Genomic DNA, 14,154 nt, shown 5'->3' with positions numbered 1-14,154 from the left:
ATTGCATACTGGGGTAAGATGAAGTAGCTTCATCTTCAATGTCCTTTTCTGATACACAAAAATAAGTACAATGTGTAGTATACATGCATAGTGTTTGAAAGCATCCTATTTCCAAAACCTTTAGCAAAGGAAAACAGCTAGTTCTGTTAGTTTTTCATAGAGCCAAATTTTTTCTAAGCAAAAATGTGGAAAGCTAGATTCACTATCACAGAGATCCTTTTAGTAGGTTGATAAGTTCCTTTATAGATTCTTAAATGCACGTGACCCATTAAAGGACTACACTCAAGATTTTTAGAGTACAGTTTGGGGGAGGGGTTCCTCCTTTTTTGCCTTCCTTTGTTGATATCGAAGAACTAAAGAGGGTATTTGTATGGTCCCATCTGCACAATTACTTTTACTCCCAGTGAAACGGAGTAAAAGCCCTCTTCGGCCCTTACTTCCTGATCCAGAACAGTTGCACAGTGAAGTGTCAGGGTTATTCTGGACTAGATTTCCAAGCAGGTTTTGTATATTTACTATATTAAGGTGAAATAAAGACTCAAAATACACATTTATATCTTTTCTTAATTCCAGCTGTAAGTACATCATTATATACCTAAAATCTGGATGTAATTGTGTAAATTTAATTATATTATAATTGGAATGAAGTTTAGGTTTTCACTTTTTTATTTTCTGATTGTTATATAGTTTGAATACTATCCATTTATGGCACTGGTATGCAAAAGACAACTTTCTCCTAGGCAGCATGATAAATAAGGGAGAATGGAGCATCTTTAAATCTATCTGTAGCTCACTTTCTCTATGAAATTTAGTACAAGTTACTTATGCTTAGAATTAGGTACAGTATAGACAAGGTGGCATGGATGTTCCATCATGGTCTATGCAGTGGGGAGTGGGAATAAAACAAGTTTCTACTGAATTGTAATAACATCCTGTGCTTATAGATGCTGCTTCCACAGAATATCATACCATCTGTTTTCTGTGGAAAATGTATTTATTAATTTATACTCTAACTTTCCATTCAACAGAATATTCAAGACGTCAAGTGTTAAAGTTAAAAGTCATTAAAAATAATTAGAATACATATAACAAACACTTCATATATATTCAAAGTTTGAGGAGTTCAAAATGGAACATACTTGCAGCTAATATACAATCACAGATTTTAGAATAATATTTCATAAGCAAACGGTGAATCTCAAACGGAGGATTTCTTCATATCCCTAAGACAGACACAGTCATTTTAGCATTGATCTTTGACTTTAGTTTGTGATTTGCAAACTACTTAAAATGTGGGAGTGATTTTCATTCTTGACTTATTAGAATAGATGTTTTTGTTGGTAAAGTAACAATAGCCAATTGTGCATTATTAATTTGGATTGTTTGGAAAAACTTTATACTAAAGTTTATTTCTTGAAGTGCACAGGTTAGGCAGAAGACATGGGTATAAGAATCATGTTTGCATTTTCTGCCAAGGCACATATATGCATTGGGAAACAATTTGTATCACTTTCTGAAACAAGCACTGCAACAGATATAGAATTCCAGATGGTTTGTAGTAGTGTGATCATCTTAGAGGTGGATGGTTTTCAACAAATCTGTTGCATAGAATTTGACATTTGGTTTTCAGTGTCTCCTTGCATAATGCAACAATCATAAATTTATCCTGTGTTGTGGTATAATATTGAGTGTCACCATTGTTGTAGCAAGGCTTACTAGAATACACATTTCAGCAACATTGCAGGAATGTCAAGGGGACAAGATTGTCAATGGTGGCCATGGCAGGGAATTTTAAAGGCAAATGGGGCAGAGATGTGCCTTTTCTTCTAAAAATACCTACCATAAAATGCAGGGCAGACTCATCATAATTAACATGGCTGCATTTTCATATTTTTCACATGCAATTCGTAAATTGTGAATACAATGGCAGTGAATATCATTATGTTGAATATGACACAGAGTTAAGGGATATATATATATATTTCTGCATGAACACCATCATCTTTCTCACCGTGTTGTTCGTTACCGTACATTGAACCATGCTTTCTATAACATTTCACAGCTAGGCGTCAAAGGCAGGGCTGGGCTAGCATCTTCCCTTGCATGGTTTTGTTTGCATGTGATGGTGTGAGAATTGCATATGCTATCGTAGACACCATTCTGCCCATCTTTCTTAGTTGCTTCTTTGCTGGTTCTGCAGGGTCATCCCCAACATCATCTCAGAATGCCACGCTGCCTTCATCGAGTGCCTGGCCACTTAGTGCCTCCGGCTACAGTAGCTCTTTCAGCAGCATTGCAGGTATGACCAATGGCCTTTCTCCTAAGAGGCCCCTGGGATAGGAGGTTTTCACACAGCCTCTGTTCTTTGCAGTAACAACAATGGTACAAGAAGTGTACTTCTTTTGCATCCTGGGCTCCTTTTTTCAAATGACTGTCCTAAGAATTTAGCAGCATTCAATATAATGCTAATTTCTGTTAAATTAATTTTGGGACATAAACATTTTCTTCATATACCTAGCATACACACAATTACCAGCAGACGTTATGCAGCAAAGAACACCACCTATCCGACATTGAGCATTTTATTTTGGGAGAATGACTTGATCCAAAGAGGCGCAGCGCCTATTGCTCTTCTGCGCCCTCTTTCCCTCGCTTTCTCAACCATGTCTTGTCTTGAAGAGCGTAGTAATAATCAAGATGGTCATAATCAATTTGGGTAAGGATGAATATCCGCACCTTCTGTGCTCACCTGTCCTCACGTTTTCAAGGTGCTGGCAGCTATTTTATTCTTAGACCATTAGTGCAAGTAGGAATTCAGGGACTCAAGGAGGACACAGGAGAAGGATACTTGAAAGTAGCAGCACACTTTATTATGTGCGCTTTTGTCAATCTCTATATTCTGACACAGTGCTTTTGTTCATGCTTTGTATCACATTTTCTTTGTTCACTTATATTTAGCCACCTCAGTCACCAAGAAACTCTAGATGGCATATAAAGATTAAAAATATATTTAAAAGAAGCATCATGTACCTAACAGTAAGAAAAATGTGACTCACCTACATTGTGGAAACCACAATATAAACCAACATATACCATGTGGGATCATAATGTATATCTTTTGTGTAAAATGAGAATAACAGACAATAATCTTGTTTATCATCTGCTTGTTGTTTTGCATAATTTAAGGCAAAAATGCCAGCTGTGATTCTCATCATGCAGTCATTGGTATGCACTGATGGTGTTAGAAAAAGCAAATGAAAAAAAAAACCACATGCATAAATGGTGTGTGCTTTATTCACTCAACGGGAAGAATGGATCTGCCTTTTCTATCACAGTGTGTATTGTATATCAGATAATATTGGACCCAACATTCATAAATATGCTGACTATTTTCTTCCTCAGCACTTAGCTCTTAAGAATTTTGCTGTATTTGTGCACTTGTGCATTTGTCATCTTTCAGTGGGACCTTTGCTAGTTATAGCTAATTTGTCAACTTAGGTTTTCCCAATTTCCAGGATTGGACCCAGAATTAAAGAATAGGAAGAATTAAAGAATTAGAACTAGAATTATACATAATTTCTGGGAGCCATCCAAAATACTGCCAGTAGTATAATTCTGCACTACAAGTAGTCCTCAATTTACAGTAGTGCTGATAAAAGTGATTTACAACTGTTTCAGTGTTTCCACGATCATGCAACCGTGATTTGGGTGCTTGACAATTGTCACACATTTACAGTGATTATTGCATTGTCCTATGTCACACAATCACCTTTCCAGCTGGCTTCCAACAAGCAAAGTTAATGGGGAAGGTCTCAGGGAAGATTGCAAATCATAGCCATGTGATATCTCACTTAACAACTATGGTTATTTGCTTAACAACTGTGGCAGAAAAAGGTATAAAATGTGATTACATGATGCTTCATTTAACAACCACACTACAATAATGAATTTTCTGGTCCCTATTGTGGTTGTAAGTCAAGGACTATCTGCATGCCTTTTTCAACTGATTCACTAAAAATAAGGTAATTAACATCTCATCAATCCTTCAAAATTGCAACCTGTTATCATAATATTGTTTTATTATAGTTTGTAGACTGAACTATCTCAAAGGTTTAGATTTCATCGTAACCTGGAAAAAAATGTGGAAACCTCCGTGTAGCCAGCAACATATAAATCTATTTCTTTCTCTCCACCACATGCGCCTTTATAGTTGTTACCCTCACTGATTCAAACTCTTTGTAACCCCTTTCACAGACTATCCCAAAGGTGCTTTTTCCAAAAGGTTTTTTCAAAACCAACCAAAGTCCAGTTGCCTTTTGGAAAAAGCACCTTTGGGATAACCATGCCCTGGATGATTGAGACTCTCCATAGACATTCTTCCACAGACTCATCATAATCTTTAATTCCAGTTAAAGTAATTTTTTAAGAAATTAAGATGTAATTAAAATTGGCAGTTAAAAAATAAAATCTGAAAGTTCTTTTGAATCTTCAATTCAAAAAGTTTTAAAATAAAGAAATAGTTGACGTTTATTTTACCTAGGATGCATTTTCCTTTGGCAGGGCTGTTTTTCTCTTTTGGGTGAAACTTGGTTCAGATCCTGAAGTTAATTTTTCAGAATTTTTGGTTTTGTGCAAATAATCGATCTTTCTGGAAATGGAGAAATCGATAACTTGGCAGCAACCTAGTTCATATAAGCTACAGCATTATACTTCATAAAAGGTTAAGAACTGAGAAAAATAGTAGGAGAAGCCATGCTTAGATGGTGGTATAGAACGGGAGGGTTCTTTTGATTGAAACTCAATACTTGTAGCAGAGTTTAGTAAATATAATCTATTAGAAAATGTATTTAAGATTGCAGTTTTAGGATGTGTATCAACCACCTTCCTTTATAGACTTTGGGAAATATTTCAGTGATGATCTGTTACTCTATATTTGTATTAATTGACATCTAAGTATGGTTTATTCATATGATTGCTGTTTTAATGTGTTACTTGGTTGCCTTAATCATCTTTCAGATGCTTCACTATATTTGGTATTGAAATTCAAGTTAGAGATAATGATGATAAAAACTACTCAGAAATATATGATTACAGGAATAAATCATTGTCATAAGGACTACCTGGTGAAAGTTTTGAGAGACACCCCTCTTTCTTCTTCATTCCCTGTGATAGCTAAGTGGATTAATGAAAATAATAAATGATGAATCTTCCTCATCTATCTTCCTCTTGCATATTATCCTTCAGCCTCACTTTCCCATTCTCTTTTAATACAGAGAGGAATTCTCTTTCTGTTTTATTCCTGTAATTCAGGAATTAGGTTTGTAGAATATACTTTGTTTTTGCTGGGCTTCTGCGCTTTAGTAGCCAAAGGAATCAAGCCAATTGTTGTCTCTGTGAAGCATACACTGTTGTTAACTGAAAGTTACAGACCCTTTCCCAAAGATCTTTGTGGATCACAAAGTAGCTTCTATGTGCTTTGTGAAAATGAGCAGTTTCTTTCCTTTTCTGTTGGGGACTGGGAGAGTAAAATGATATTATATGCTTGAGACTGGTAAATGTTTGGATTTATTCTGAAGTTATGATGCCAGATGAATTTCATATTTTTGAGCCTTATAGAGACCATTTTGAGAATCTTTGATGGATTAATGAGATTTATATAGCAGAAAATTGAAAAAAAGAATTAACAACAAAATTAACAAAGATGAGCAATGTATGAACCACTGTTTGCTTGAAATTCACTATGTTTATATACAGACAGCAGAAACCTGGGGAACCCAGATTGTCCATAAACTCCACATGCTGACATTCTGAATTGCATTTCTCTATTACAGGTAAATTGTCAGACATCAAATCAACATGGTCTTCTGGTCCAATTTCTCACACACAAGCCTCTTTGTCACATGAACTCTGGAAGGTTCCCAGGAACACTACAGCTCCTACAAGGCCACCTCCAGGCTTAACGAACACCAAGCCATCGTCTACCTGGGGTGCCAGCCCATTGGGTTGGACCAGCTCTTACTCCTCTGGTATTCCTGAGTTCTTTTTTCTTCTTTTTTCTTTTGACTTAACTGCATAGATTATATCTGCTTTCCTTTAAGAGTTTGAGGCAACATACATAAGGCTTTCCCATCTAGTTTTCCTCCACAAAATCAACCCTGTTAGGGTTGAAAAGGGTAACCAATCTAAAGACAGTCAATGAACCTCCTGGCTAAGGGTAGATTAGAATTTGGCTCAGTCCAACTCTTTCTTAGCTAAATAAATACAATATATATTTACTTTGTGTTTAGACTTTTTATGTGGAAAATCCTGGCCTAAAAATTAGTGTATGTAATAGGTTGTGAAAATAACCTTGAGGAACAGGAGAAAGGGCCACAACCAAGGCAAGAATCAGATAAATTTAAATTCAAAGCAGAACGGTAGTTTCAGAAAGCATTTCAGAATTAATCCTCCCTAGTTCTTGTACAGATAAAAGCAGGGAGGGGGGAGGTGCTTTCAGTCATGCAAGATTTTTTTTTTACTGTAACCCTATAATAAAAGTAACTTTAATGTTCTTTACTTTGATTCCCAAGTCTGGTCCACCTCTAAGGAATTCCTGGCTGAGGAATTCTGGGAGTTGAAGTTCACAAACCTTAAAGTTGTCAAGGTTGGAGACCCCTGCTCTGAAGACTGACAGTGCAATATTGTCAATGTCAGTCCAGGGCTGTGGAGTCGGGAGATAAATGTTCCGACTCCGACTCCTCAGTGTTTTTTTTTACCTCCGACTCCAGGTACCCAAAATTTCCTTCGACTCCGACTCCGACGCCACAGCACTGTGTCAGTCACTTAAGTTCAGATGCATCTGTCCTTTGCTTAGAGTCTGAATTATTTAATTTATTTTACAAACCTATACAGACATGTCTATGTATTACACTTACACTACCTTTCATAGATAGATATAGATGATATAGATATATAATGTGTGGCTTAGAAAACACTATAGAAATGTCAACAAGTCTATATTGAAATGTAGTAATTTTATTGTGGCTTTCATCTGGTAAGACGTGAACCAGTATATCTGAATATACTATATATATATAGATCTATCTATCTATCTATCTATCTATCTATCTATCTATCTATCTATCTATCTATCTATCTATCTATCTATCTCATGGCTATCCTTCAGATGTACTGGTTCACAATCCCCAGAATTTCTGGTTGGAAAGTCTGTGAGTTTGATCCAACATATTTGTAAAGTATCATATTGGGGAAATCTAAATTATGCATTGGTTCTATTTATGACAAGCAAAATTCCTCAATGAGGAATTAGACATGATGGGAGGAGAGGAGGGCTAGCAGACATTTGCTAAATCTTCTGATCCAAATACATTTCCTGTTAGAAGTTCTTGTAGAAATTGTATTCATCAGGTTTGTGTCCTGTATCTTCTGCTCTTCTTTTTCAATTGTTAGGTTGGGCTTTCCCTAATGTTTTCTTTATTGGGTTGTAGGCTCAGCCTGGAGTACTGACAGCTCAGGAAGAACAAGTAGCTGGCTAGTTCTCCGTAACCTCACTCCCCAGGTAAATGAATTTACAATAAATTAGAGGAAGAGTCATAAAAGTACTCAGCATTGTACTTGTAAACACTTAGACCAGGGATATCAAACTCAATTTCATTGAGAGCCACATCAGGGTTGTGTTTGACCTTGGGGGGGGCGTGGCCAGGGGGGTGTAGCCAGTTCAATGTCACTTGTGTCTGGGGCACTTGTGGTGGCCTGAGTGCTCTGTAGTAGCTTCATTTTCACTGGCTGAAGCACTGCGGGCCAGTCCTTCAATGTTTCCAGGGTGGCCCCCTGGGCCAGATCTAAGCACCCCACAGGTCGGATCCAGCCCCCTGGACTTTGAGTTTGACACCTCTGTCTTAGGCCCTTCTGTTCTTGATGTGTCTTATGTAATTTTGTTAACTCTTGGAGCTTTCTATTTTAAGCATTTTATTTCTAAAACAGCAAGTTGTAGGATTGACCTACTTGACATTTTTATTTATTTATTAAATGTTAGAATGGCATAAGCACCAGTTGCATTGGGGCCGTCTGCACTTCACTCATTGAAGGTTTGATGGAGGGCTGGGATTATTGCAATTACAGGGGGGATGCTACTCTATAGGAGAAAGGCAGCAATAGTGAAGGCCCATGTTCCCTAATGATTACATTCTCTTTAAGAGTAGGATATTTGAGCAAGCCCTCTGTCCCTAACCTTACTGGATTAGCAGATCATCTCAGATTGGTTCAAGATAACTAGATCCTAAATCATTTGTAGGCCTTTAAAGATAACAACCAGCACCTTGAATTAAGTCCAGATCACTATTAATCATTGCAGTTCTCAAAGTGTTTCACAGGAAGAATAGCAATAAATACTTCAGCAGCGGCATTTTTAAATTGTAGCTTTTGGGTGGTATTCAAGGGCAGCCCCGTGAGAGTACTTTCCAGTAGAAATTTATGAACAAGATGGATTGTGCAAAGGTCCTGTTGGCCACAGCTGCCATTTTTCTCATCGAACAAGAATAATTAATTTAGGAAGACCTTCAAATTATGAACAAATTAAAAATAGGGAGCTCAATTCAGTCTAGAATCAAAAATATTCTCAGACTCGCCAGACCTCTGAACTCACAGTCACTCTGCCTTGTGGAGGTGGAAACTAAGTATGTTCTTCTCCACGTAGATCCTAATAGCATCAAGGGAATGGGTCAGTACTTAGATTACACTTTATACTCAGTCCAGTGTCTCAATAGAGAAATAAGTATCATCAGTGAACTGATGCTACCTGGCCCCATGTCAATAGATAACCTCTCACAGTTGCTTCATGCATCTGTAAAGGAATAGAGGAAAGAGAGTTGAGCCCTGCAGGTCCCAACAGTGTAGCACCTTCTGGCTTCAATTCTTCTCTCCCAACAACAATAACCAGAGCTGGTTCTAGGGAAAGGACAACTACTGTAATACTCGCTTCCTACTCTCAGCTCCCAGACATGGTCCAGAACAATACCATGATCAATGGTTCTGAACACAGTTGAGAGATCAAGGAGGATCAGGAAGGTCACACAATCTTGGTTGTCCACACATCATTGACAAAAACAAACGATGTGTTCTCAGTATAGTACTCTAGCCTGACACTCAGCTGAAAAAGCCCAGATAATCAAATTTCTTCCAGGACCCTCTGCAACTGGAACCCTACCACCTTCTCAATAACCTTTGCAACAAAAGGAAGCTTGAAATTGTTGACAGGTTTCCAAACTGTCTGGGTCTAATGGTGGCTTCTTGAACACGAAGCACATCAATGCCTATTTCAGGGCGGGTGGTACCACTCCATCCCTCAAAAGTGAATTCATTAGAGCTCTGACCCTGACCTCTCATCACTTTTCTGAAGGCAACTAGGAATGGTAAGGTTCAAATCTATAGGCAGCAGAGCTTGAAGGGAAGCTCCAGAAATAGCTCAATTGTAGGTGTGCTTGTTCAGGAAGTGGAAGATGGAAGAGTTGTTTCATCAATACATTAAATCTCTGGGAGGAATCTACGTTGTTGTATTTGTATGTTTTTAAGATATGGCTTTGACTTTTTACTAATGTGTTACTCTCCCTTAGTCAAAATAGTAATGCCACTAGAGGAGGAGAGAAATCACTCACACTTTTTTCTTTTCGCTTTCCCTAATTAGATTGATGGCTCTACACTGCGTACTCTATGCTTGCAACATGGTCCTCTTATTACATTCCATCTGAACCTGACTCAAGGGAATGCTGTGGTCCGATACAGTTCCAAGGAGGAAGCAGCAAAGGCTCAGAAGTCTCTGCACATGTATGTAATTTGATTCAGTATTTATACTGTTTTTCAAGAATGGCATGCCCAGTTGGGGCTTGTGATATATTTAATGATTGCCTTGGACAGTAAAAAGGAGGTATGAATAATGAACAAAGAAGGATGTCATATAGAAAGGGTGGAGAGTTATGTGACTAGTCAATCTTATTTTACAATCCTATATTTTTTTTTAAAAAAAAGATTAAACCAAGATTGTTTCTGCTTTAAGTCTTCCCTATCGTCCTTGGGCATCAATCTAAATGTCCACAATGTTACACCCCATATTCAAAACTTCCTGGTCAGGTATTTGGTTATTTCACAATATTCTAACTCAGGGGTGTCAAACTCGATTTCATTGAGGGCCACATCAGGGTTGTGTTTGACCTCGGGGGGAGGGGAATGGCCAAGGTGGGCATTGCCAGTTCAATGTCCGTTTTTGGCTGCGATGGCCTCCTGCAGCCCTCTGCCAGTGAAAATGGAGCGGTCCAGGGTGGTCCCACGGGCCAGATCTAAGCCTTGAGTTTGACACCCCTGTTCTAGCTCTTAAATAATGTTTAAGGGAATGTATATACTGCATTCAGAATAAATGCATAGATCCTGAGAAGTATGCCTCAGCAGTTTTCCTTTGTGTTTTCAGGTGCGTTTTGGGGAACACTACCATCTTGGCTGAGTTTGCTGGAGAGGAGGAAGTGAACCGTTTTTTAGCACAAGGCCAGCCACTGCCCCCCACTTCCAGTTGGCAGTCCAACACTGGAACCACTCAGACACGTTTGGGCTCCACAAGCAGTTCTCATGGCATGGTGCGCAATGATGCAGGCCACTGGAATACCCCCTGCCTTGGTGGGAAAGGGAGCAGCGATCTGCTCTGGGGTGGGGTCCCTCAGTATTCAAGCAGCCTTTGGGGTCCTCCCAGCACCGATGACGGCAGGGTTATCGGAAGCCCAACGCCTTTGAATACTCTGCTCCCAGGGGATCTTCTCAGCGGGGAATCCATCTAGGATGCCAGAAAAACAAAATGGAAGTAACAATCATCAGCACTAAAGGAAAAAAAAAAGAAATAGCAGTAACCCTTTCCAGTCCAGGGCAGCACGAAGGATCCAGCTTTAATAGATCAGACTGGCAGCCCTTTTTTTAGTACCTCTGTCTAATCTTGACTATGAAACTCTGCTGGAGTCCCTTGTGAACTGTTTGCGTTAACAGTATGGGCTCCCTTTGGTCAGTGTCATGTGCTAATGATAGATTTTTGTGTGGGTTTTTTTCCAACGGCTTTTTAATTTTATTTTTATGTTTGTATGGTGTTTTTAAAGACGTATACAAGCTGCTTAGACTAGTTCTATCATGAAGGGCACTTTTCAGAATTTGGGCTGGAAAGGGTTATTTTATCAACTTGGGGAAGTTGGGGTTGGGATGAAGGGGAGGTGAGAAAGCCTATTTAAAATGAGCCTGTGATAATTATGCACATTACCAGAGGCGGATCCAGTAATCAATGGGGGTGGGGGTGGGGTGGCATCTGACCAGCTTGTCAGCAGCTATTGGGGAACAAATCTTAAGCCCCCTTGGCTGGATGACTTGGATTGAGAGGTGGGGTGGAATATCCAGGTCCACTACTCCCGTGGGTCTTGCCTATGCACATTACACTTGTTTCATTACTTTTTGTGTCATTTTTTTTAATTCTCCCCCCAAATAGTTCAAAGGTCTTTTTTTTAAAAAAAAAAGAAATGAAAGAAAGAAAAAAGAAAGAAAGAAAGAAAGAAAAATTAACATATCAAACATGCAATTATACTTGAATCCAGCAGGCCAATAACAAAAATGTGAACACTTTCTATTATTACACTTCCAGGTTGGTATCAGAAAACAAAAGAACAGGCTCTAGGATTATTATTATTTTTGGTTCTTTCTTACATGTATGCATTGGGGACAAGTTGAACTGATGTATGAATGTATGGATGTGTGCGTGTGCCAGGTGTACAACTTAACAAATTGTGTGACCTTTTTTTTTTCCCCTTCTTTTTCAGTATATGCTTTTGATTTGCTTATCGGTCAAATGTTTAATTGTTATTAGCTTCTAACTTTGCACTGAGTGTCCACAGCCCTTCTTGTAGCTAATCCTACTTGTTTTTTTAAAAATAAAAATTTAAAAAAAAAAACTGATAGGAGGGGCTGGCGACAATTCATGTGTAAATGTTTACTCAAGGACTCTTACCGCATTTTAAAAACTTACAGTGTGTATCTCTGGAGAATAATATGTATATCTACCTTTAGCAGCTTTTTATTGTGGACTAATGCAAGAAAATAATTACCGGAGTATTGCACCATTTTTTCTCATTCGGAATATAAAGTTTAAAAAAAAAAGGAAAAAAAAAACTCTTGTTGAACTGTGGCCATAAATACTTGTAAAGAGTGGATGGTTCCCTGCAAGCTGGAACAGAAACAAGCACTTGGACATAGGTTTTGACTGCTTTTGGAGGAGCCTACGATTTCAGCTCCCACCTGTTTACAAACCTTTTTTTTTTCCTCCTTCAAACTTTAAAATAAAAAAAGGAATTAAAAAAAAAGAAAAAAAAAGACTTCCATCATAAAGAAACCTATTTTCAGAATGAAGATATGCTACTTCAGAGCTCTGGGATTGAACAGTGTTTGTTGTTGTTACTGTTGTTGTTACTGTTGATGTTGTTGATCCTTTTCTTTGGCCATTGCTGTGTACTCTTTTTTTTTCCCTCATCTTCGTCAGAGTGGCGAAAAATATTGTGATCACTATCTTGCACATGGTGGAAGATGTCTCAGGAAAGCCGGGTTTCCCGAGGAGCAACTCCACACCATTTCATGTATTTTTTAAACCCAACTCCTAGCACTGAAGATATTATTAAAAAAAAACAAAAAACAAAATAAAAAAGACAGTAAGAGAAGAAGAAAAATACCTAATCTAATGTGTAGCAGTTACATATTTACCAAATAATGGACTCAAAAGAAATAGATGTTTGAAGAGTGCTTTATATATTAAAAAAATTGCTTTATGTTTAAAAATGATCAATGTTTTTGATTGTTTTGAAAGGAAGAAAGACAATGGAATAGCATACCCTTTGAGTATGTTTTTAAAAATTATATGAACATTGTGCTCCCTGACTGCTTGGATCAGGAAACTTGTGCATTACGTTTTGTTTTGTTTTGTTTTGTTCAAGGTTAGTTTTTCAATGGTTTTGTCGAATTAAAAAGGGTCCTGCAAAATTGCAAATCAACAAAAGCTGGGTTTTTTTAGAGGATCATGAACTATGCACAGATTGGGTTCCAGACTTGTGTTTTCTCAAGTTTTCGTAGTGTATTTAGCTGAATACCCTTTTCTCAGAGCGATTGCATCTCATTCTCATTACACGCACTCTACATATGTATTGTGTATATATATCTCTTTTAACACACATACAGATACACACACACACACACACATATTTATATATAAAATACATATGTGCCTATGTGCGGATTGAAATAGTCAATACAATTTTCCATGCTAAAATTTAGTAATGAATTGTAGAAAAAGAACTCACAATCATTTGAAATTGGAGATGGACATTTTTAAAATAATTCCTGTTGAATTTTTATTTTTTATTTTATTTTAATGTTTTGCCTTTAATTTTGAACTCAAGATGTCTGTAACTCTGAGATGAAAAGTTTTTAAAAGTTTGTGGCTTTTAATGTTATTTCTCCTCATAGAATGTGATTGTTAAAAACATGCACCAGAAGTTGCTTTCAAGAGTACGAAGATTCTTTGAAACTTAATAAATTGCAGTTTTTCTTGGCTGTTAAGAAGGCATGTGTATTTTTCTTGTGTACAGAGATGACTGTTAACAGATAATCTCCTAGCATTTCTAAGGCTTGCCCCATTCATTACCTGTTAATTGTTCAGCCAGCAAATATCCGAAATGATTAAAATGTCACTTTCAATGTGTGTATGCTATAATTTACAGATTGTTGACTCGCTGCTTGTGATTGCTTAGTGTTGTTATTTATGTTTGTTAGTTGCCTTTTCAATTTCGCAATATAAGATAGGATTGGATTTTTATATGAAAAAGTTGTAAAGTAATTGTATTTTTGTTAAATGCTGTTTCTCTCCCCCTTTTTTCTTTTCTTTTTTTGTCTCTGACATATTATGGAGAAAAATCACTCATAATTCAACGTATATACTTTACAAACATATTGTCATATTTCTGGCTAGTATTCCTTTTACTTTAGATTTCTTTGACAACAAATTTTATATTTCCATATCTATAACTGGGAGGTTTCCAAACAAAATATTATTCATGGTTTAGGTATACCAATGCTGCCAAGACTTTTTTT

The 14,154-nt window shown here is 37.4% G+C and overlaps 1 protein-coding gene across 18 annotated transcripts in view; it reads left to right on the top strand.

The window, feature by feature from the left end:
• The window catches only part of TNRC6C (trinucleotide repeat containing adaptor 6C), a 597,645-nt gene extending 584,019 nt beyond the window's left edge, over positions 1-13,626 (top strand). For 11 of the 18 annotated variants that reach the window (XM_034408533.3, XM_060688657.2, XM_034408534.3 and 8 more), the window contains 5 exons: positions 2,201-2,299; positions 5,832-6,026; positions 7,488-7,558; positions 9,683-9,822; positions 10,460-13,626. In XM_034408533.3, the coding sequence (XP_034264424.2) occupies positions 2,201-2,299; positions 5,832-6,026; positions 7,488-7,558; positions 9,683-9,822; positions 10,460-10,820 (866 nt within the window). In that variant the 3' untranslated portion in view covers positions 10,821-13,626. The remainder of the gene's footprint in view (positions 1-2,200; positions 2,300-5,831; positions 6,027-7,487; positions 7,559-9,682; positions 9,823-10,459) is intronic. The other 7 variants (XM_087887226.1, XM_060688660.2, XM_087887233.1 and 4 more) reach the window with 1 other exon arrangement.
• The last annotated feature ends 528 nt before the right edge of the window (positions 13,627-14,154 follow it).

This window comes from Pantherophis guttatus, chromosome 2, assembly GCF_059756535.1.
Source record: "Pantherophis guttatus breed Tessera chromosome 2, ASM5975653v1, whole genome shotgun sequence".
In the NCBI taxonomy this organism is placed as follows: Eukaryota; Metazoa; Chordata; class Lepidosauria; order Squamata; family Colubridae; genus Pantherophis; species Pantherophis guttatus.
The sequence above is the reverse complement of the archived record's forward strand: the minus strand, read 5'-3'. Positions and strand labels throughout refer to the sequence as shown.